The 25236-nt window shown below is 49.3% G+C and overlaps 1 protein-coding gene across 1 annotated transcript in view; it reads left to right on the top strand.

The window, feature by feature from the left end:
- CFAP77 (cilia and flagella associated protein 77) overlaps positions 1-25236 on the top strand; it is a 1103317-nt gene that overhangs the window by 553729 nt on the left and 524352 nt on the right. The window contains exon 2 of the mRNA XM_085613921.1: positions 18334-18436. Coding sequence (XP_085470047.1) covers positions 18334-18436 — 103 coding nt within the window. The remainder of the gene's footprint in view (positions 1-18333; positions 18437-25236) is intronic.

Genomic DNA, 25236 nt, shown 5'->3' with positions numbered 1-25236 from the left:
GGAAACTGTAAAGGAACTAAGGAGGAAAGAGGGGCTGAGGAAGAAAGGAGGGTGAAGGAAGGACGAGGAGTGACCGGGGAAGGAAACTGTAAAGGAAAGAGGAAAGAGGGGCTGAGGAAGAAACGAGGATGAAGGAAGGACGAGGAGTGACCGGGGAAGGAAACTGTAAAAGAACTAAGGAGGAAAGAGGGGCTGAGGAAGAAAAGAGGGTGAAGGTAGGACGAGGAGTGACCGGGGAAGGAAACTGTAAAGGAAAGAGGAAAGAGGGGCTGAGGAAGAAAAGAGGGTGAAGGAAGGACGAGGAGTGACCGGGGAAGGAAACTGTAAAAGAACTAAGGAGGAAAGAGGGGCTGAGGAAGAAAAGAGGGTGAAGGAAGGACGAGGAGTGACCGGGGAAGGAAACTGTAAAGGAACTAACGAGGGAAGAGGGGCTGAGGAAGAAAGGAGGGTGAAGGAAGAACGAGGAGTGACCGGGGAAGGAAACTGTAAAGGAACTAAAGAGGAAAGAGGGGCTGAGGAAGAAAAGAGGGTGAAGGAAGGACGAGGAGTGACCAGGGAAGGAAACTGTAAAGGAACTAAGAAGGAAAGAGGGGCTGAGGAAGAAAAGAGGGTGAAGGAAGGACGAGGAGTGACCGGGGAAGGAAACTGTAAAGGAACTAAGAAGGAAAGAGGGGCTGAGGAAGAAAAGAGGGTGAAGGAAGGACGAGGAGTGACCGGGGAAGGAAACTGTAAAGGAACTAAGAAGGAAAGAGGGGCTGAGGAAGAAAAGAGGGTGAAGGAAGGACGAGGAGTGACCGGGGAAGGAAACTGTAAAGGAACTAAGAAGGAAAGAGGGGGTGAGGAAGAAAAGAGGGTGAAGGAAGGACGAGGTATGCCCAGACGTGGGTCCTGGGCTCACTGTGCCACTGGAATCAAGGAATCCTAGCTGAGGAGGGGTGAAACCCCGAAACCGGTCCTAGAATGCTTGTTTCCGGTCCAGGGAGGACCTGGCTTGGCAGTTCGGGCTGGACTGTTCCCACACAGGGTCAAGACTGATTTGCATATGGCTGGGTCTAAAGTGGGGTGGCATGGTGACCAAAAGAATGATGGATTTAACCCAGATCTCTTGACTGGGGGTGAATGTTTTGATTTGTTCTGCATTCCATCCATCAATTGTGTGCCTTTTGTCTGAAATCTATAGTTTGATCTATGTATTTCTGTTGCCCCCCCTTCTGTCCTGTAATAGATGAATCCTCTCCTATTGGCAGTTTGCTGAGCATTCCATCTTTATACCCAAGCGCCAGAAGCAATTCAAGTTTTGTAGTGGGAGCTTTCAAAGCACAATAAAGCTATGGAACCCAGCCCACCCACTAAAGCAGGCATCTTTGTAAACTGAATAGGCCACAAAGACACACAAAACAGCGTGTAGTATACACAGTCGCGGCCGGCATTAATCGAGGGCGGGGGTCGCGCAGAGAGGGGGTAAACCTAATAATTAATAAATAAAAAATTAAAAAGTACCTGTCTGGAGGTCTCGTGTTTTCACGGTTCCGGTTCTGGCTCCTGCTCTCCTCTCCTGCCTCCCGCAGGAACAGGAAGCAAGCAGCCTCCCTCCCCTCAGCCAATCACAACGCTGCAGTGGCAGCGTTGTGATTGGTAGGGATGCCGCCCAGCCAGGGGCTTGCGGGGAGGCCATTTTCTCCATGTAGGCTGCATTGCAGCCTGCATGGAGAAAGGGAAGAGTGCGCATGACTGGTTTGGGCGGCCCCAGAGGGCACCAAACCAGTCATGCTCACGCAGGAGTGGGCACACCACTCCTCCCCTGCCCAGCTCTGCTTGTAGAGCAGCCCCGCCCACACGTCCGCAACAAAACACTTCTGCTTTTTTCGTAGTACGAGAAGCAGAAACATAATATCATTTTATGTTTCTGCTTCTCACACTGTGAGAAAGCGGTGAGGTGACGCTTCTCCGCCCAGGTGGAGGAGCCGCCCCTGATACATGGTTTGGAGCACCGCTCAAAACCTCATGCATGAACCACATACTTCCCTCATATTTCCTGCCAATCCACTATAGCCACCCTATTTAGATATGGGTGGCCCACTGAAAGCTGGAGCTAGATGCCTGGCTCTGGCTTGAGGTCAACTGGAACCTCGAGCCACGAGCCAAGCTTTCAAGTGACTTCTACCTGCTCCCTGCGCTCTAACCTTGTGCTGAGATTTAAAGAGAAAGCTTCGCCATTTGATGTAACAACGAGCGAGAAAGAGACACCCTTCTAGCGGCTGAGTGGCACAAAGGGAAACCAGAAGAGCTGGTATCAATCCCAGATTCGCTCTTAACCAAATAGTGTGATCCTAGACACAAAAAGTTCACAGTCTTCTTTGTTTTCATTACCACATAAGTTTTTTTAAACGTGAGTTCAGGATGTGCGCTGCATAAAAGCCTCTTGCGTTTGATTTCATAGACTACAGCGTTGCCCATGTGCTATAAAGATGTCGGCCACGATGACATTTGCTTCTTAGGTCACTAAATGGGTTCTCTGGAGGGCAAGGGGCAGGGATGTTTCTCAGTTCATATTTTTTTTAAACCTGTCACTTGTACTAAGGTGCAATACTCCTGCATGTTTAAAAAATAAACGTTTTTTTAATTTAACTTTGAAGAGTCTTTATCATGCTTGTACATGACGCTGTTGCATTGTTTGTCTGCCCAATGTTTTCAAGGCTCGGCTCGTACACGCCTCGCAGAGCCAAGCCAAGCCCCTCTGCTCGGCTCCCCCTGGGAATGTGTTGGCTCGCCCGCCTCTAATACACGCATGCTTCGCACTGGAACAAAGCGGAGGAGACGTGCGCTGCGAGGCCACACAGGTGGCAGCAGCGCGCTACATGCCCAGCAGCAAAGAGACTGGTCGGGCCCTGGTGACAAAGCCCCACAGATGACTGCAGCCCGGAGACTCCATTAATGAGATAAAGGAAGACCCTTTAATCCCACTGACCCCCGAAGCTGAAATACCCGCCAGGGCTGGGGCCCGGGGGTCGGACAAAGGGGCGCTAATTCGAAAACTAAACAGAAATCAATGGAGTGCCCTCTTTGTGCGTGTGTGTGCACAGGGGGCGGTTTCTAAAGCCCCTGGCTCCCCAGCTGCTCGCATCACGGCTCGCCCCAGCCCAGGGCAGGGTGTTATTTCAAGGCGTGGGCAGAGTGGAAACAGCCAGGGACCCCCACCTTGCAAGGGGCCCTGTGAAAGGGAACTTTGTCATGATCTGGCCTCTATCTTTTCTCTCAGTCACTAACGTACAAGTCAATATTGTTTGGCAACACTGGACTTGAATTTGTAGAAAAAGGGTAATAAAATTCAAAGTTGTTCCAAACAGGAGCCCCGAAATATTTCTTGCCTGTGGCCATCAACATCCTTAAACGGACTCTGAATGCTCCCAGGCAACTCTCGGTATACAAATGCCTCAACCTTGAGAAACTGACCGAGTTTCATTCGCTTCCACTGTTTTGCTGCTTGGAATGGAATAAAACAAACGCACTTGGTTGCTGATCCCAATCTATAGAACGGTTGTCTTTGTGCGGCACTGGCACATGCTGGCTAACAAGATTGCATCTAGGCGCTTTAAGAGAGAGAGAACGTGCAAGCACATCAGTTTACTAAGCCCTTGGAACAGTAGCTTGCATTGCGTCAGAGGACGACGGCGTTACGTAGGTGGTCAGCGCTGGCAGGCGTTGGTCTCCATTGGTTGGAGGGCCAGTGCGTGTTCTGGGCAGGCCATTCTGCCAGGTCCCCAGGAGGCGGCCAGCTCAAGGGCTGCTTTCAGAGCACGGTGGGCGGCTGTGATTTACCCATCCACATATGGCAGGGTGGGTACGGATCCGTGGAACCCCTACTTTTGGCCATGTGAGCCGGGGACACTAAGTCACCTGCCTGTAAAGTTGATGTGGCTGAAAGTCTGAAAAAAAACTTTCCTTGGAAGCAAGCAGTGGTCAAAGTGGGGGAAACAAAGTAGGGGAACTGTGGGTGGAGAATCAGAGGGCAGGAATAACCCGTACAATGGGTCAGTGGGCGGAGTCCGAGGTGTGGCAGAAAGAGCAAAATATCCCAATTTTTAGTATTTTTTATCCCATTTCACTAACTGGTTACAGCTTATTACGTTATTTAATTTAACCGATGGATACACATGTTTATTTAAGGGTTAATATAAGTTATTGGCATTAAAATACATTCACAAAGTGGGATACGTTTCCAATCACAGAATGTCCCAAATATCCTTAAAAGTGGAATCGCAGCCATTTGTCTCCCAGCCATGGAGTTTCTGTCATCAGCACGTCTCCTCCCTTTTCCCACAAGAGCAGTTCAAACATGAATGGCAAAATATCCTAGTTTGCACATGTTTTCCACATATGGCTCTGCCATATTTGCCACATAATACATCATCTGCTGCATAATCTGATGATTTCAACTAATAAATTGTTTATAGCTCAAACGGATCAAAAGTGACTAAAACATGTGACTTGTGCTGCTGTGAAGTGGACGGCCCTTTGCAAAGGTTGACTGGTCACCTTTCTCACTGCTGCAGCTGTTTGTTCCACTGGTACTAAGAAGGAAAAGTCTTTGCAGAGACCCGTAGCATGTGTAAACATTTCAAAATAATAAATTATCAGAAAATGTACGGCACCACTAATACCAGTGTAGGGTGTCAGAGCACTTGACATCACACAAATTACACAAAGACAATCAATCATACGTGTGTAAATCACTGTACAGGAAATGTTAGATGAGACAAAGGACTACAATGTGTAGGAGTCACATGAAAACCATACTAGTAGGCAGCATAGTTTAATAGTGATTGGTCTGGAGAAACACAAACTTGACAAATTTAAAACGTAATACCATGGTTGGGGGTTGTCTTTAATTATCAGAATTGATTTCTACCCAAATGAACCTTTTTTGCAACATTATGATAATCAAACCCTGGGGAAAAAACCATAACGTTCTAATTTATACCATGCAGTTTGCATGCAGCTCTTACATGACAGTTAATAGCTCACTGTTCTTTGCTAGGATTTTAACTTAATAACTGCAAGTAACAATAGGGTCTCTCCAACAAAAGCAGTAACTCACTGACCTATTTACATTATGTGCACTTTGTGATCTGCATGGTACATGTTCTTAGCAGCAGGCACATTAACCTGCTGCACTTTCTTTCCATGAGTCAAAACTTCCTCTTCACAAAACTCCATCTCTCTCAAAGAAGAACATTAATCACTGGAGTTATCATGACATTTTTATTGTTGCCAAAAATTGTTGGAGGCCACGAAGGAGGCAGCAAGTGCCTTTAAAACCATATTATATTTGCAACCACAACACCCCCACCTGAAGTCAGTGCCAGGGTGCGGTCGCACTGCCCTAGAGCCACCCTGCTGAAGGGTCCTGTTACCTCAGTGACAGAGTCACTGTCACTCTATGGTGTGCTGCTTCATAGGCCTGCCTGCAAGACTGGAGGTGATCTTCAGAATTAATTGTGGCGGACAGGCCGCCAAGGTTAACCCACACTTGCCACCGCTAGGGTTCACCTGCTGGTGCTAAGACACCAGGGCTTTTAAGATCTTGCGGGGCCTTCTAAGGTCTAGCTTGGGAATGTGCTCCCTCAGGGGGAGTGGTCTGGGGGACTAGTCATGAAGGCTGGACCTGGTTCCCCAGTTCCAAATTCAGCTGCTCTGACCATAGTGCCACACCCTCTTCCCCACTGAACACCATACTGCCCCACTGAGAGAAACCTGCACTGCACTCACCCGCTATAAACACCTGGATGTGACTCAATTCAAATTACGCACTAGACAAGAGCAATATGCTGCCTAAAAAAATTATTAACATCCTAGAAAAAAGCAAACACTCATAGGGAATGCAAGATTAAGTAAAGCATGTGAAATGTATGTAGGAACAACATGGTTACCTTTTTCCTTTTACACTCATTATTCTGAAATTAGTGAGTGCTTTTGCCTGAAAAGTTAAGGCCATTACTACAGGGCCTAGAAGGGACCTGTTTCAATGCCCATTGCTTACATCTGTACAAAACGTAAGCAGTATGGTTTAAAAAGGCCACGTCCATGAACACACAGCCACTGTACACAATTTGTTTTCCAATTCACCCACCAAACAGGTATTTCAGTACCTCCAGGAATGGTGCACTTTGCCACCGAGGGGAAACAATGTTGTTCAAAGAGAGAGGAGAAAACAAAAGTAGCGCTTCACTGGCAAACACCGTAAAGTGGCACTAATGTGTTTAGGAGTGAATAAAATCAATCTGGCAACCTTTCAACCACTCTGTCTTGCTTTAGTTAGTTATTTATTTTCCATATTTTGAATGTTTTATTTCTCTCCACCACGAGGCTGCACTTATAAATTTAAAAATGTGAGAAAAAGATAAACGAAAGGAGGAAAGACAGGGTAATACTAATTTCTTGAAGTCTAGGTTTTCACTAAATGAGGAGGAGCGAGACAGAAAGAGAGGGAAGAGGGGGAACAAAGAGGGGGTCAGCTGCCAGTGGCAGGAGCACTGGACACTGTCCTTGTCTTTTCTGGGCACGAAGGAAAAGACAGAGTCCTTTTCCTTCTCTGCCCGTTCCGCCTGTCCACAAAAGGCGAGCCCTAACTATCGGCCGTGGCGATAGCTGCCATCCGGGACGCATGTTAAAATAAAAAAAGTAGGGGAACGGAATCTATGAAATTAAAGAAGTAGGGGCACCCGTGCCCTGCCGATCCCGCCCACTTTGACCACTGGAAGCAAGTCAATGCGGTGGCGTCCGCCTGCTCTTTGCAACTGATCAGGGCTTTTGAGGAAAAGTTTAAAAGTAATTCCCCTAAACCCTTCGTTCCACCTTGGTGGCTGCAGCTGATGCGGAGCACGGCGGTAAGACTGGCCTCTCAACCATGAACATTTGATCATGTTCTTGTATACATGGGCGAACCTCTGAAAGCTAAAGCTCGGCTCGAGCCTAAAGCCCGGCTCCGCCTCAGCTTGAGGCCCTGTTGGAACCTCGAGCCCATAACGAGCCGAGCTTTCAAGTGGCTTCTGCCTGCCAACCCACATCTATCCAGAATGTGGCATTATGGCCAGTGCTGCTGACTTTAGAACTAGGGAACCAGGCTCGAGTTTTGGCGATTGCTGAGCATCCTGTGATCCTGGGCAAATCACTTAATCTCCCTGTGCCTTTAAAAACTGAATGTGACTTGGTGTAATGTAATCGGTGCCTACGTAAAGCTCTCCAATACCAAAAAGGTATAAGGGGGCAATGTAGCTGACCTTTTGGTGTGGAGGGGGGAGTCCCAGAGTGGCCTAACCTGGGCCACGTTAAAACATTTTTTTGGTTTGCTGCAATCCTGTGGGACTCTTACTGGAGCCAGTGGGGCTCCCTTCTCCTGCAGGAGTCCCACCGCACAGGGGCTGCCCTGGCTCCCGAAAGACTTCAGTGGGAAACAAAAATCTTTAAAAAAGGGGTCCTGATAGTCTGTGGCGGGTGGGCTGTGTACGGGTGGCAGCCAGCCACACACTTCACACAGCGTAAGGCTGTGTATGGTGGAAGGTTGTCTGCCTGCAGGGCATTGGGTGCAGGAATGTGTGGTGAGGGTTTAACATAGGTATGTATGGTAATAAACTAATTTACTTTTTTTAAACTAGAAATTCACTGACAAAGTCAAAGGTTAAAGTGACCTTGTAGTTAGGTATGGTAATAATATCTTATGTTGCACTAAAGAAACCTCAGAAAGTTAGTAAAAAAAAACAATAGTAAGGTGGAAATGTCAGTTTAAACATAACATCGTAAGCTAAAAAAAGACTGAGAGTCACCGGTTATAGGTATTTCAATTACCTATAACTCACGCCCTTGCCATGCACTACTTATCACATCACATATTACATCACTCAGGGTCAGTGATAATTTCATTGAGGAGATCATTGATGACATGCCCAGCAATACCAATCCAAAATGGCCACCGCCAACATGTCTTAAGATCATTTACACATTTGTCAATTTCCCGTGGTGATTGCTGAATGTTAAGTTTCAGGAAAAAGATGATGCATATTATTCCTTATTACAATATCATTTTATTCTGAGTGGATAGGATCGTATTCAATATTGTGACACATCCATGCCCAGCTTTTGATAGCACCAATATGGCTGCCGTAGTACACATCATTCATCTTCCTACGGCTGTTACTATAAGAAAAGTTTAAGGAATGACATAAGACATAGCACGCGACATTGCAAGATCTTCCTTTTTTAAGTAAATATGTTACGTTTTATACCCAGTCCTTGCCAGTACCAATATAGCCACCAGAACACACACTCACATTCCGGAGGGCACGTGCGCGTCGTCTCTGACCTGTAGCACGTGACCTGGTCCTGGTTCGTAGCCGATGCACCGCACCTGCGGCGATGGACCATTTAAAACCGCACCCGCCCTCCAAATAGCCGTCTTCCAGGAAGGCAGGGTGAGGGGTAGGTGCACCGCGAGCCTCCGCGTTCAAGACAGTGAGAATAATCCACCCACTAAGGGCCTGACAGGTACGCTGGTCGTACCATTGCCCTTCTCACAACTACAAACGGAGGACCATTATTTGTACTTTTCAGTTGAATAAAACGCAGTATCTACGCGGCCCTCTGCCTGGACCTAAGGGACACGTTGTCCTGGTGGATGGGGTAAGAGATATCCCTGCCCTCATCAGGGCTGTACAATCTGGCGCATGAGTGTCTGAAATCACGAAAGGTTATCATATGTGTATGTCTCTATGTATGTTCGAAAACGGGTTTTACACATGGCAATGTCACAGATCAATATTGCCTTGGTGCCGTTCACCTGTAGTGGAGCCATGTGTGACGCTCCAAACACAGCATGACACTGCACAATGCGACTGCCTGCTCAACGTTGCCTTCCCGCCTCTCTAGGTCCTTTGACCGCATAACTCTGCCTTGCAGAATAAAGCGCTCTCTTTTTCCTTTTTCTCTTCTACCCTATAGGTTTGAGTATAGAAAGATGATAGGCTGAGCAACACTTAGGCACTTTTTGACCTTGTGCTTCACCACTACAGATTGTTACATATAACCCAATTTTCACAATACTCAACCCGCCCTGAGTAAGGGTAGGGTATCTATTTGTTCTTGGTCCTGAAGAAATGCTATGTATCCCTCCTGGAACAGCAAGGTGTGAAACGTGTCGGCCTGAAGTTTTTTATGCTTCACATATCAGATAGTCACGCTTCATAACTTGCGCTGAACATCTACACTTCGTTGTTTTAACCCTACTGTTAAACGGTAGCGGCAGTTTCAGTCGATAACCTTTCAAGTATTGCCCGGCGGTAATCGCCTCTTATACCATTCGATAATTTACCAATGAAAGAGGCAGGCAACGGAGACTGGAAGGCAGGAAACAAAGTTTTATTCCGTCGGAGCAGAACACATCAGATCAGACAGCAAGGTATCGTCACGAGGTGCTCTAACTGCATCTCTGAGACCTGGTCTCTTATACACACGTTTATGACTTTATTGCAGGTTTATCATACATGGCACATTCTTGAGATCACTTTGATGTAAGAAAGAACATCCTCAGAATCCCCACTTCGAGCTCGTTCCCACACATATCTACAGTGGAAGTCCCCACCCCACCCACAGTAGGAGATGGCTATCACACAGCTGGACATTCCGCCACTTCCCGGGGGTGTGTGCAACCGGTCGGGTCTCAGGGGGTGAGGGCCTTGATCTGCTGTAATCCCGTTGATGTGGGGTGTTTTCCTTACAGTAGGGGCAATAAACTGCATCCGTAGGGCTAGGTGATGGCCTGGGATCGGTTCGGACAATCGGGCGCGGAGGATGGGGGTTATCAGGAAGGATGTATGACCATGTATGGGATGAAAGGAGGTGTTGGTCAGGCACGGGGTGTGATTCCATGGCAGGGTCGCGCAGAAGGAGAGGGTTTATGGCCTGTGTATGAGAGAGCGGGGTCGTCCGGCGCGCGGGGGATGCTTGCAGCGCCAGGGGGACGCGCTGGCGATCGGCAATGAGTAAAAAGTGCCTAAAATGGCTGCCGTGCGCTTTCCTGTGTGTCGCGCTGGGGAGAGGCAAGATGGCGCAGATAATGTTCATTTGTAAACTAAATTTCCACAGTCCTCCCTTTTAACATATCTCGCCAGCTTGCCTGGCCGACATTTACCTCCGTTAACCCTTTAGCTATAATACCGTTAATGTTTTTCATGCATTCCTTAAAGGTACAGAGTTTTTAGGGCAGGCAGGAATAATCTGACATATTTGTACATAGTTACATACAGTTGATAAAGTAGGCGAGGAGGTAGTACATACAAAATTACATCAGCTGTGCCGCATGTCAGGCCCAGGGTTAGGAGGAGGAGAGCCTGTTTGAGCACAAACATGATACTGTAAAGCAAAAAAATGTTTCTGGCAAAACAAGGGATATTTCGCACATTACTTAAGGCCCAGACTTCGTGTGGATCAAAAATAGTCAGTATAGTTGTGTGCATGGCTGGTGTTGTATGAATGTCATTATACAAAGTTAGATTTTCTTAACTTCTCAGTGTACAGTCGGGAGTGACTGGCGCAACATCATGAAAACTCGATAGGAAGATAGTTAATATAAAAAGGTGGTTGGGAGAGGAATTCAACTTAACATGAGTTACAGTCATGGGAGGGAGTTCTTCTTTCCAGTGTCCTATTATAAAGAGCCATCACTGGTAAGCTTCTTGTTGTTGTTCTTCTTTTGTTGGCACTGTTGAGCACCGGCGGTGGAGCTAAGGTCCAGCTCAAATCCAATTTCTCACGTGGCAGGGTGTGACCATTCGTTGTTCTCCGATCACAGTCCTGTTCCCTAACACAGTTCATCATAGGTACTTCGAGACGGGGTACCCGCTTTTTGTTCTTCTGTAGTTAAGTCAAATTCAAAATCCATATAAAAGAGAGAGAGAGAGAAGGGGTGTGGCGTGCTTCGGGATGCCGGGGGAAGAGGGGGTGGAGTGGGGTCGGATCAAAAAGCGGACCAGGGGGGGGCAGAATCTTCCAGCACTGGGCCCATCAATCGGGCCCGACGGGTTGGGACTTCAGGCATGCTGGTCAGCGAGCAGGGGGCCTCGAGATAGCCCTTCGTTCCATCGCTTATCATCCTGATAATGGTGCCTCGTCTCACGCCCTTTTTGCTTCGTTGCTTCCCCCGTGGTCGATGCCATAGATGTTCCATGGTCCGTAGCCAGGCTGTGCGTCACGTCCGACCCCTCTCTTCCGGTGGCCGCACGTTATCTTTAAATGAGTACAAGAAACAAAATCTTAGAGAGTTGGCAGGGAAGACATTTACACACTTCATCCTCTCTCCCAACCACCGAGTAGTTGGGGGAAATGCTTTTATCGGTTGCTGTATGATTGATGTCTATTAACTCTTATGTCAGTGTGCGTGTTACTAATTTATTAATCATTGCTGTGGTGCAGGTTTCTGTGGGTGTCCCTGTCCATCGTGTGGCCTGCTAGGTGTCGATTCCTGTGCCCTATAATCGTTGCAGGAGGCCTGACATCTGTTGACTTTCTGGTTTATCAAAAATTCGAACCGGCTTCTCCGGTAGAGACTCGTCCATCTTAACACAAGTTCTGTTAATACACATTTTCCTCCGAGGACTGCTAAGTTTATGAAAAAAAAGTACGAGGTGCTACTGTCATGGGTTCACAGGTATCCATTTCGGGGAGGGACATAAGCTAAACATTTTTCTTGCTGGAGACAATAGGTAACCCCCATCAGCTTAGGCAATGTACCTTTAGAGAATAAGGTCATCAGCTGTTTTGTCCGAAATACTCTGAGACGGTTAGTACAGGGCTGGGGTTATTTTGGGAGAACGGGGTGCTTAGACATTCTAGTTTGGGGTAATTGGGCGGAGACAATTCTGGGCGGTGGAGATGGTGTTGTTAAAGCTCTAAAACGAAAACCACTGACATATAGTCCCCGTGATGAGGGCCAAATTGGGAGACATCAGTCGTCTTACCTGTCCTTTCTTTCTCAGCGTGGTAAAGTACGGTCGTTTTTGTTTCTGTCAATTTGTTCGAACACCACCGTGTTTGAGGCCAATTATACACAGACTGAGGAGGTATATGTCGTTAATTTATTCAAAAAGAAAGAGGGCAAGGAAGCCTTTAGTGAGGGAGGGAGAGAGAGTGAGAGAGAGAGAGAGAGAGTGAGAGAGAGAGAGAGAGAGAGAGAGTGAGAGTGAGAGGGAGAGAGAGAGAGAGAGAGAGAGAGAGAGAGAGACGTGCGCATCAAGTAGGCTATTTGGCATATGTACGACACAAAACGAGAGAGAGAGAGAGAGACATGTGTACGATAATAGGCCACTTGGTGCGCACACAACATGGAGTAGCATGGGTCGGTTCTATGTAAGAAAACACAAGCGGGGGAAAGACATAAATTTGGTGATCACGCACACACGAATACCGGATAGGGTGTGGCAGTACATGCATCAAGCGCAGAAACTTAAGACGGAGACTCAGGGCTACGTTGAGTATGGGGACCTCTCCTTTCCTGTCCTCTTTCCTATGCATGCTGCGTATTTTCAGTATTTTGTAGTTTATCTGGGGGGGGGGTGTCGGACCTTTTACTCTCCTCCCTTTGATCGATGGACGAGCACTTCAATCATACGATAACGCTCTCTTCAAGCGACCCAAGCATGAAATGCATACACATTCATACCGTATAATCGTAGCACACACGCACAATCATACCATACAGTTTTTCATGTTCCCAATGGTGGTCTGCACTTTACGCACTATCCCACAACGTTTGTCTATGTTTTTCCCTATATTGAACACGGTGCGGTCCATGTCCACTCCATTCTTTAGTCGGAACTTCGTCGTGACCTATAGAGAGGGAAAAGAGGGGAGGGGATGTGCAGTATTCAAAGTACATTAGCGCGCGTAGACACGAAAAAGTTCTACTTACCACGTACCAGGCTAGCCGCAGGAGTGGGCAATACCACAGACCTATTATTCTTTTCTTCCGAAACAAAGGTGCTCTATTTCATTCATCTCCTAAATTCGGGTTTCCTGATCGTACATGTATTTCTCAATCGGTTGTATATTATGGTGCAAGATACCATACCTTGCATTCGGCATATACCTTAAGCTATAGTCGACCATTTTCTAACAACTCTTGGAAAAAATCAGGTGCGACGGATACAAATTCCGTTAATCAAAAAGATTCAGGTAAATGGGGTTTGCATTATCTGTTTTCTATTGCTTGGGAGTAACAATCATTTATTCAAAAGAAAACCTTTACCAACCTAGATGATTTGTCATGACACTGATTCCGTAATCCCTTTAAGAAGCCCTTTATTTAAAACAATGTCAGTATACAAATACGGGCCTACAACCGTTCAGGCCGGCCACGTTGTGAGAGGTGTCTCGGCGCCATTTTGGGGCGAGGTCGGGTGGGTCCAGTGCACAGTCTAAGTCTTTCCACTAACTAGCTGCCGGACCAGAATCCCCTTCGGTAGTTCGAGAACTTTTCGTCAGCGTCAGCTTGCGTCAGCATGGCGTCACCGCGGTTTTGTAGCGATGTCGTGGTCCGTCCTTGGGGCGGGGTCAGCAGGCGGGTTCTTCCGCCGTCGCCCTGAATCAGTCTTTCTTTTACGGCACCAAACGGTGGCAAGATGGCTGCCGCCCGGGGCAAGGACAAGTTATCGTGGAATAATCAAGAAGAATGGCGGCGATTGTCCCCACCGGAGGCCCACGGGAGTCGAATGTCAATGACTCCCGTAGAACCTGCAAAGCTGAGAGGGTGTTTTTCAAGGGGTGGGGCCCTCGCCCGAGCAGACAAGCCTCCGAGTCCAAGGCCGTCTCACGGTGGGCTAGGCCTGGATCCGAAGAACCGACCGCCGGAGTCCAAAAGCAGCAGCAGCAGCTCTTCGTTATAGCCACCGGGGTGGGTCCCTCGATCCCTCGGCTGCGGGGGCCCATTTCTCGAGTGGAACGCTGATGGCAATCTTAGTGGATCCGTGCCTGAGTGGCTACCCGGCAGGCAAGACTTGAATGGCTGTCCCGTTGCAGCCGGTCGGTGAGTGCAGGGGCGCCCACTCATCTGGGCGGCGAGTGAAGTGGCTGGGTGCAACTCAGCTGGCCGGCGAGTAAAATGGCAGGGTGCAACTCGGCTGGCCGGCGAGTAAAATGGCAGGGTGCAACTCAGCTGGCCGGCGAGTAAAATGGCTGGGGTGCAACTCAGCTGGCCGGCGAGTAAAATGGCTGGGGTGCCCTCATCTGCTGGTGAGCCTCCACCTGGGGAGGCGGGGGAGGCCCGTCCGCGTCGCTTCCCCCTGCCAGGGCACCCTTCGTTATTGAAGGAAGAAGAAGAAAATGGGAAGATCCGCACGACGTGGCAGACCCAGCTTGGCGTTGCCAGGGTCTTGGCGCCGCGTGTGGCTTCCGGACTATTCGCACAGTTGTCCGCCACTGATGTCAATGGATTTTTGCATGGCTTTTATAGCCCAAGGCCGACTAAAAGGACTGCCCAAAACAGGCCAATGTTGCAACTTCGAGGAAGGAGAGGCGAGGACGGTGTCACGTGGACGTAAATGCTTTGGGATGCAGGTCGCAGCAGACTGTCATGTAAATAGTTGTTTAAAACGTGTTTTAACCTGTTCATCTTGTCGGAATGTTGTTATACCTATAAGTTATTAAAATGTTTAATCATACTACTTTGTTGGAGTGTTGTACATATTTGCAATCTAGTTACAGTGTAATCGGAAAATGGCATAGTCCAATTGTGCGTGATCCTAGTCAAGTTCGGTGACGTCGATGGTGGGTATCAACAGGCTTTCGGTCGTGTTTACTGGGCGGGGTGGGTGGTAGGGCAGACATGTTTAGGCACCGAGAGCGATGGAGCCGGGCTACCTCGTGGCCGTCTTGACCGTGAGCTTGGCTCCTTCCCCTAGTTCCATATATCCCACAAAGGGCTATTTCCTAGCGTTTCTTTAGTTTTGTAGGGTCAAAAAGGATCCTACCAGTGGCCACTGACTCTCGGGGTCCCCCTTTGTATATTGTATGCCATAGCTTGCTACAAACTACGGCGATTAGTTCGTATTTAGTGAACATGTCCTTATTAGGGGTGCCTTCCAGAGGAGCCGGATGGTTCACCTCTAATAAGCGGTCCGGGCAGAACCAACTACCAATCAGTGGGGAGAAGATAGGCATGACGGGTTTCAACGGGGACAAAAGTCAGCACTACCTATCTTTTCACTGCTTGCAAAGACTAGACAGAATATCTCTATTCCTCGTTATTTGTAAGCAGAGAATACCTCCAAAAGAACCAATATCGAACAGCTAGTGTTCGGACAATCAATCAATCAATGGGGAGATAAAGATAGGCACGACGGGTTACAACGGGGACAAAAGTCTGCGTTACCTACCCTTCACTATTTGCAAAGACTAGACAGAATATTTCTATTCTACGTTATTTGCAAACAGAGAATATCTCAAAAAGCACTATTCTTCAAAACAATCAATGTTCGGACAATCAATCAGTGGGGAGATAAAGATAGGCACGACGGGTTACAACGGGGACAAAAGTCTGCGTTACCTACCCTTCACTATCTGCAAAGGGAGAGAGAGAGTGTATTTCTACTCCTCCCCGTTTGTAGACAGCGAATATCTCAAAGAGAACAATCAATGAGCAATACTAGTATTTCAGTCAATCAATCAATTATTTCGCCATTTGTCGTGTTTCACGACCTTACCCGGACCCCGTGGACAGTTTCTCGTCTTCCGCCTCCAGCGCCCGATCGTCCTCTACTCTCCGTATTTGCCGCGGCACTCCTGATGGTTCCCAGTCAGGACCGTAGATCACTCGAGAGAGGTCTGTTCGGAACCAGTGAAGTTCGGATGACCGGCTGCCAGATGAGGGTCTATCGGGCAGGAGCTCTCCCGATCGTTGCAGTCGTTCACTCTGTCGTCGGGACCTCTCCCACTGGATCCACGTGTCGCTGATGGGCCCCACGCTTGGGACGCCAATTGTTAAACGGTAGCGGCAGTTTCAGTCGATAACCTTTCAAGTATTGCCCGGCGGTAATCGCCTCTTATACCATTCGATAATTTACCAATGAAAGAGGCAGGCGCCGGAGACTGGAAGGCAGGAAACAAAGTTTTATTCCGTCGGAGCAGAACACATCAGATCAGACAGCAAGGTATCGTCACGAGGTGCTCTAACTGCATCTCTGAGACCTGGTCTCTTATACACACGTTTATGACTTTATTGCAGGGTTATCATACATGGCACATTCTTGAGATCACTTTGATGTAAGAAAGAACATCCTCAGAATCCCCACTTCGAGCTCGTTCCCACACATATCTACAGTGGAAGTCCCCACCCCACCCACAGTAGGAGATGGCTATCACACAGCTGGACATTCCGCCACTTCCCGGGGGTGTGTGCAACCGGTCGGGTCTCAGGGGGTGAGGGCCTTGATCTGCTGTAATCCCGTTGATGTGGGGTGTTTTCCTTACAGTAGGGGCAATAAACTGCATCCGTAGGGCTAGGTGATGGCCTGGGATCGGTTCGGACAATCGGGCGCGGTGGATGGGGGTTATCAGGAAGGATGTATGACCATGTATGGGATGAAAGGAGGTGTTGGTCAGGCACGGGGTGTGATTCCATGGCAGGGTCGCGCAGAAGGAGAGGGTTTATGGCCTGTGTATGAGAGAGCGGGGGTGTCCGGCGCGCGGGGGATGCTTGCAGCGCCAGGGGGACGCGCTAGCGATCGGCAATGAGCAAAAAGTGCCTAAAATGGCTGCCGTGCGCTTTCCTGTGTGTCGCGCTGGGGAGAGGCAAGATGGCGCAGATAATGTTCATTTGTAAACTAAATTTCCACACTACCAAAGGGATCCTTGAATAAACATGTCCCTGGGTACCCTCTAGGTAGTTTTAGACCACTTTCACATGTCACCACAATTTTCTACTATCTCCACATACCCACACACATTATCATGGCATTGCAGCGCTGGACCCACGAGGAGCAAAAGCCCAATGACGAAGCATGACACCTACGTGGGTGTGTGAGGGCAATACTACCTAGTAAGGCAGACCGCCTCTAAGTAGCATACTCCAACCTTTTACCATCCCTTTCTCTTTATAGGAACAGCCACCCCATTTTGTTGAAATATCATTGATGACAACACATGCAGTACCGCAGGCGGAGCTTCAGCTGCAGTACCGTGGCAGAGAACAAAAAAATTAAAAACAAGAAAAACATGGCGTGGGGGATTTGTCGCCAGTTGGATGTCCGCAGTTGTTGGATGCAGGGCCTAGCCTTAGGCCAGGCCCTGCAGCCATCACACATAGCGCACAGCCAAAGGTTGTGTGAGGTGGGGAGCCTAAAGCTATGCGCAGTGAGGAAATTGGGGGAATATGATCCAAAAACCCTAGAAATGCATGTCCTCAGTGATGTAGTATGTGAGATCAGATGCAGAGCACAGTGAGGGCGCAGGTTATAGGGAGGTCAATAAAGTAGAACTGGTGAATTACAGAAATATTAGTTTTTTTATTTCTACAAGACCTAACTATAACCTCACTTTAACCTTTATTCAGTGAAATATACACATTGGAAAAAGACCTTGTGGTCGAAACGTGTTGCGGTTAAATCAAATATAACCAATTTCGTGACCACGGTCCTGGAGTGCGAGTATTTCTTGGTATTACACTCACCAATACTAAGTTTTCCTTGGATTTATAACGGGCTCCAGCGCCCGTGCTTCGCACCGGCCCCGACTACTGGATGTCTGTCATATATATATATATATATATTATATATATATACACACACTCACCATATAGTTTTGCTTTTTTGCTTGAATTTATTTGGCCATGTGGAATTGTCCAGAAGAACACAAAACACATGGTCGCAGTGTTAGTATTGTTACAGCATAAGTGTTTTCTACGTTTTTATATATTTAATACATTGTTCAATGTTTCAATAAGGAATTATGCTTTTAACAATTATTGTTTGAGTGTTAATACCTTCAAGCCACCAGCATATGAGGGCATAATGAACCTTTTGTGATTGAGCTCCTATGAATTTCTGTGGTTAATGATTCGTTTACCACTGTGGATCAACAATATATAATTTTAGGAGGGGTAGATACATGTTCAGGGTTGTCAGGTTTTGTGTAGAAGACCTGCGGCACAGGGAGTGGGTTTAATGGTATGTGCACAGGATCACACACGTTGCTCAGTTTAGAACTCTTGCTGAGCAGTTCCACGGCTGCCACTTTGATCAGGAGACCTCTTTGCCTCATACCTAAGAAGTAACACCCTCTCTTCTCTTATAGCGCACAGAAGCTGGAAAGGTCCGCACCAGGTGCTACAGTCTGCCTGGACCGGAGTTTGTGTATGGAATACAGAACACTGTCCGTGATGGAGGCGTGCCCGAAGGTAGGGTGTCTTGTACAAATGATGGGGTGCCTTTGATCTGGTGGGGAAGGTAGGGGGTCATCATATCACTCAGGACACTGTGCCCACTGGCAGCGCTCCTCCCCTCTCCTGACTCTAACCCAGGGCAATAAGGAGACCTGTGGGCAGCCCCATGCCTCTCTCACCCCTCCCCAAATCTGGTAGTCACCGGACCTCAGCCTCTCGAGATCTGAAGTTGCCTGCCTCCCTGTCTGCAGATCTGAGGTTGCCTGCCTCCCTGTCTGCAGATCTGAGGTTGCCTACCTCCCTGTCCTCAGATCTGAGGTTGCTTGTCTCCCTCTCTGCAGATCTGAGGTTGCCTGCCTCCCTGTCTTCAGATCTGAGGTTGCCTGCCTCCCTCTCTGCAGATCTGAGGTTGCCTGCCTCCCTCCCTGCAGATCTGAGGTTGCCTGCCTCCCTCTCTGCAGATCTGAGGTTGCCTGCCTCCCTGTCTGCAGATCTGAGGTTGCCTGCCTCCCTCCCTGCAGATCTGAGGTTGCCTGCCTCCCTGTCTGCAGATCTGAGGTTGCCTGCCTCCCTGTCTGCAGATCTGAGGTTGCCTGCCTCCCTGTCCTCAGATCTGAGGTTGCTTGCCTCCCTCTCTGCAGATCTGAGATTGCCTGCCTCCCTGTCTTCAGATCTGAGGTTGCCTGCCTCCCTCTCTGCAGATCTGAGGTTGCCTGCCTCCCTGTCTGCAGATCTGAGGTTTCCTGCTTCCATCTCTGCAGATCTGAGGTTGCCTGCCTCCCCGTCTGCAGATCTGAGGTTGCCTGTCTCCCTCTCTGCAGATCTGATGTTGCCTGCCTCCCTGTCCTCAGATCTGAGGTTGCTTGCCCCCCTCTCTGCAGATCTGAGGTTGCCTGCCTCCCTGTCTTCAGATCTGAGGTTGCCTGCCTCCCTCTCTGCAGATCTGAGGTTGCCTGCCTCCCTCTCTACAGATCTGAAGTTGCCTGCCTCCATCGCTGCAGATCTGAGGTTGCCTGCCTCCCTGTCTGCAGATCTGAGGTTGCCTGCCTCCCTGTCTGCAGATCTGAGGTTGCCTGCCTCCGTCTCTGCAGATCTGAGGTTGCCTGCCTCCGTCTCTGCAGATCTGAGGTTGCCTGCCTCCCTCTCTGCAGATCTGAGGTTGCCTGCCTCCCTCTCTGCAGATCTGAGGTTGCCTGCCTCCCTGTCTGCATATCTGAGGTTGCCTGCCTCCCTGTCTGCAGATCTGAGGTTGCCTGCCTCCATCTCTGCAGATCTGAAGTTGCCTGCCTCCATCGCTGCAGATCTGAGGTTGCCTGCCTCCCTTTCTGCAGATCTGAGGTTGCCTGCCTCCATCTCTGCAGATCTGAAGTTGCCTGCCTCCATCTCTGCAGATCTGAAGTTGCCTGCCTCCATCTCTGCAGATCTGAGGTTGCCTGCCTTCCTCTCTGCAGATCTGAGGTTGCCTGCCTCCCTCTCTGCAGATCTGAGGTTGCCTGCCTCCCTGTCTTCAGATCTGAGGTTGCCTGCCTCCCTGTCTTCAGATCTGAGGTTGCCTGCCTCCCTGTCTTCAGATCTGAGGTTGCCTTCCCCCCTCTTCAGGTCTGAGGGTTGCATGACCTGCCCTTCTGATGATCTGATAGTTGCCCACCCTCGCTCTCCAGAGACATGAGGGTCGTCTCACCTCCCCCTCCTGAGATCAGAGAGCTTCCTGATCTGCTCTTTTCGAGATGTGAGTATTGCCTCTCTCTCTCTTCCTCAGATCTAAGAGTCTCCTGACCTGATAGCCACCTGACTTCCCTGTTTTGAGAACTGAGAGTCGCCTGACTTCCCCACACGCAAGCTCTGAGGGTCACCTTACCTCCCCTTCTTGAGATCTGAGAGTTCCCCCACCTCCCCACTTTGAGAACTGAGTTGGCTGACCCCTCCCTCTCGAGATCTGGAAGTCGTTTAACATCTCCCTACTAGTAAGAACAGAGTGTCACCCGATCTCCCTCTCTGGAGATCTGAGCGTCACCCGATCTCCCTCTCTGGAGATCTCTCTCTCTCTCCCTCTCTCTCTGGAGATCTGAGCATCAGCCGATCTCCCTCTCTGGAGATCTCTCTCTCTCTCCCTCTCTCTCCCACTCTGGAGATATGAGTGTCACCCGATCTCCCTCTCTGGAGATCTGAGTGTCACCCGATCTCCCTCTCTGGAGATCCAATTGTCACCTGACCTCACTCTCTCTCTCTCTCTCTCTCTCTCTGGAGATCCGAGTGTCACCCGATCTCCTTCTCTGGAGATCCGATTGTCACCTGACCTCTCTCTCTCTCTCTCTCTCTCTCTCTCTCTCTCTCTCTCTCTCTTTGGAGATCTGAGTGTCACCCGATCTCCCTCTCTGGAGATCCGATTGTCACCTGCCCTCTCTCTCTCTCTCTCTCTCCCTCTCTCTCTCTCCCTCTCTCTCTCTCTGGAGATCCGATTGTCACCCGACCTCCCTCTCTGGAGATCTGAGTGTCACCTGATCTCTCTCTCTCTCTCTCTCTCTCTCTCTCTCTCTCTCTCTCTCTCTCTCTCTCTCCCTCTCTGGAGATCTGAGTGTCACCTGATCTCTCTCTCTCTTGGGATCTGAGTGTCACCCGCCCTCCCTCTCTGGAGATCTCTCTCTCTCTCTCTCTCGATTGTCACCCGACCTCCCTCTCTCTCGACCCGAGTGTCACCTGACCACCCTCTCTGGAGATCTGAGTGTCACCTGACCTCTCTCTCTCTCTCTCTCTCTCTCTCTCTGGAGATCCGATTGTCACCCGACCTCCCTCTCTGGAGATCTGAGTGTCACCTGATCTCTCTCTCTCTCTCTCTCTCCCTCTCTGGAGATCGGAGTGTCACCCAACCTACCTCTCTCGAGATCTGAGTGTCACCCGCCCTCCCTCTCTGGAGATCTCTCTCTCTCTCTCTCTCTGGAGATCCGATTGTCACCCGACCTCCCTCTCTCTCGATCCGAGTGTCACCTGACCACCCTCTCTGGAGATCTGAGTGTCACCTGACCTCTCTCTCTCTCTCTCTGGGGATCCGATTGTCACTCGACCTCCCTCTCTGGAGATCTGAGGGTCACCTGACCTCTTTCTCTCTCTCCCTCTCTGGAGATCTGAGTGTCACCTGATCTCTCTCTCTCTCTCTCCCCCTCTCTAGAGATCTGAGTGTCACCCGACCTACCTCTCTAGAGATCTGAGTGTCACCCGCCCTCCCTCTCTGGAGGTCTGAGTGTCACCTGACCTCTCTCTCTCTCTCTCCCCCCCTCTCTGGAGATCTGAGTGTCACCTGACACCTCTCTCTCTCCCTCCCTCTCTAGAGATCTGAGTGTCACCCGCCCTCCCTCTCTGGAGGTCTGAGTGTCACCTGACCTCTCTCTCTCTCTCTCCCCCCCTCTCTGGAGATCTGAGTGTCACCTGATCTCTCTCTCTCTCTCTCTCCCTCCCTCTCTGGAGATCTGAGTGTCACCTGACACCTCTCTCTCTCTCTCCCTCCCTCTCTGGAGATCCGAGTGTCACCGGACCTCACTCTCTTCTACTCTGAGTGCCACTCGACCTCACTCTCTTCTACTTTGAGTGCCACTCGACCTCCCCTCTCTCTCTCTCTCGATCTGAGTGTCACCGGATCAGCATGCTCTAAAATGTTTACTTTTTTAAAACCATTATTTAGATTGGATCACCATTCCGTTTTTAGCTTTGGGCATGCTGAATATGGTCTGTTAAGGAAAAATGTCAAATAATATGTAGATTCCAAGGGTAATAAGAGCCGCGTTTTCGATGTCGTTATAGTATGAATAGCGCCTAAAACTGAGTACACTGATTTATGTGTACGCACTGTATTAAAACGGCACACTTGTTCGCACTGTATTCGGCATGTTGGTCGGGACTCGTCTCTCTCTCAAATACCCTCCGCGCACCGGCACTTTACACGATCTCGAAGATTCGGGAGGCTGCTTGTATCCAGACTGTTGCTGCTATGTCCGCTGCTAGTTTATAATCACCTGTGAGACTCCATGCTGTGAGCTTTGGGAATGTATTCCATCCCTTCTATTCATAATTGTAGGCCTTCTTGTTTGTATCTCTTGGATTTTTCGTGGCGCTCTCCGGAGTTCCCAATCATAATAAACATTGACTTGTGTTAAGGGGGCCGCGGCTGTAGGGCGCTGCGAGCTGAGTGGGGCTTTCTTCAACTTTGAAGCAAGGGGGCACTGAAGATTTCTTTTGAGGCAACATTTTATCAGGCTGAACTGACTAAGAGTGTCCGGCATTCCAACGTCCAAATGGCGTCTTTCTGTAACTAGCAAGTCATGTTCATGCCTGTATCAAGGGCACGTGGCATTTCTTTCATCGAAATGATATCAGTGCTTCAAACTTAAGGTCAGAGGTACGACAGGAGGCTGGCAGGGCTGGGGCAGAGCCTGCATGGGAAGCGGATCACACAGAGCAGGGCATGTAACACACTGTTCGGACAGAATAACCATTTAAAGGCACCGCCCTAGCATGAAAGCCCCACATTTCCTCTGGCCTCTCCGGGTCTGTAGTGCTGAACTTGCAAATAAAACAATAACTACGTAAATAAGTGCCAGGGAGTCATGGAGCCCGGACCCCCTAGGATGCTCCCCGTCCTCCTGAGATCCCACAATCCATACTAGATACTTTTAGAAAGTGGGTATAAACGGCCATGTTTAATTTCTAACATCAACACACATAAACATGACAATTGAAATGACATAGTTTACATTATTCTTAAACCAATATTTACACTTTTAATATTGACAATCATAATCAAATATCATAACTATCGGTTAACAGCAAAACTCCAGAAGCTCCACCTAAAAACCAGCCACCACGCACATCACCAACTCATCAAATCCACAAAGAAAAACGGACTCAAGGGCAGAATCCTCTCCAACGCCCACAACTCCAAGGAACTCTTTGCCATCATACAGGAATTTGCCAAACCCAACAGCCAAACAACTGATGTCCCTCCCTCCCAAGCGCTCTGCAACAGACACTGCTCCTTCAAGATGCTCTACGACAACTTTGAGGACTAAGACATCTGCACCCCCCAACCTTCACCCTCAGCGACGCCACCCAACAGACCCTCCTCACCTGGACCCCACTCACGAAATAAAGACACCCTAAAGACCATGAAGAGCATCCACTCCGGAGCACCTTCTGACCCCTGCCTGCCACACATCCTCCACAGGACCACCACTGCCATCGCACCCGAGCTACGTCGAACCATCAACTGCTTCCTTTAGACAATCACGTTCCCTGATAACTGTAAGCATGCCCAAGTCAAACCCTTCCTAAACAAGACCTCCGCAGACCTGATGAACCTCAGGAACTTCAGGCCCGTCTCACTGCTTCCATTTGCAGACAAAGTAATCGAAAAGGCCATCAGCACCCAGCTAGCACACTACATCGAAACCAACAACACCCTCGACACCTCTCAATCCGGATTCTGCAGCAACCAAAGCATCAAGATCGCCCTCCTCGCTGCCAATAATGACATCGACCAAGGTCAAATGGATCCCCTACCACATTTTCCTGGATCTATCAGCAGCCTTCGACACCGTCTCCCACCGCGCACTAGCCACCAGGCTCCATGACGCTGGCATCCATGGAAAGGCCCTAGACTGGTTACGATCATTCCTGCCAGGCAGAACACAGAGAATAAGTCTCCCGCCTTTCTTCTCAGAACAGTCAGAGATCAGAAGCGGAGTACTCGAAGGATCCTCCACCCTCTTCAAAGTCTACATGGCCCCCCTCGTAACCATCATCAGAAACCACGGACTCAACATTATCTCCTACGCCGATGACACCTAGCTCATCCTCTTTCTCACCAAGGAACCCGACCTCAACAGGCACAATTTCCAAGAAGGGATGAAAGCCGTCACTTCATCAAAACCAACAACATCCTAGACACCTCTCAATCCGGATTCTGCAGCAACCAAAGCACCGAGATCGCCCTCCTCGCCTCCACTGACTACATCCGCATCCTCCTCGACCAAGGCCAAATGGCTGCCCTCATCCTCCGGGATCTATCAGCAGCCTTCGACACTGTCTCCCTCCGCACACTAGCCACCAGGCTCCATGAAGCCGGCATCCATGGACAGGCCCTAGACTGATTACAATCATTCCTGTCAGGCAGAACACAGAGAATAAGTCTCCTGCCTTTCCTCTCAGAACCGACAGATCAGATGCGGAGTACCCCAAGGATCCTCCACCCTCTTCAACATCTACATGGCCCCTCTCGCAACCATCATCAGAAACCATCGGCTCAACATGGTCTCCTATGCAGATGACACCCAGCTCATCCTCTCCCTCACCAAGGAACCCAACATCACCAGGCACAATTTCCAAGAAGGGATGAAAGCCGTCGTAACCTGGATGAGGAACAGCTTCCTGAAACTCAACTCAGAGAAAACAGAAGTCGTCATCCTTGGCACCACCCCCTCAGCATGGGATGACACCTGGTGGCCCCCTGCCCTCGGAAACCCACCCACCCCAACTGACCATGCACATAACCTCAGCATCATACTGGACTCATCACTCCCAATGAATCACCAGATCAACGCCGTCTCCTCCGCATGCTTCAACACCCTCTGCATACTACGCAACACATTCAAGTGGATCCCCCTGACTCCAGGAAAACCGTCACTCACGCACTCATCACCAGTAGAGTGGACTACAGCAATGCCCGCTATGCCAGAATCAACAAAAAATTCCTCCGCAAACTCCAGACCGTCCAGAATGCCGCAGCCAAACTAATCCACGATATCCCACGGCACAACTACATCACC

This window comes from Triturus cristatus, chromosome 1_2 (assembly GCF_964204655.1).
Source record: "Triturus cristatus chromosome 1_2, aTriCri1.1, whole genome shotgun sequence".
NCBI lineage: Eukaryota > Metazoa > Chordata > Amphibia > Caudata > Salamandridae > Triturus > Triturus cristatus.
The sequence above is the reverse complement of the archived record's forward strand: the minus strand, read 5'-3'. Positions and strand labels throughout refer to the sequence as shown.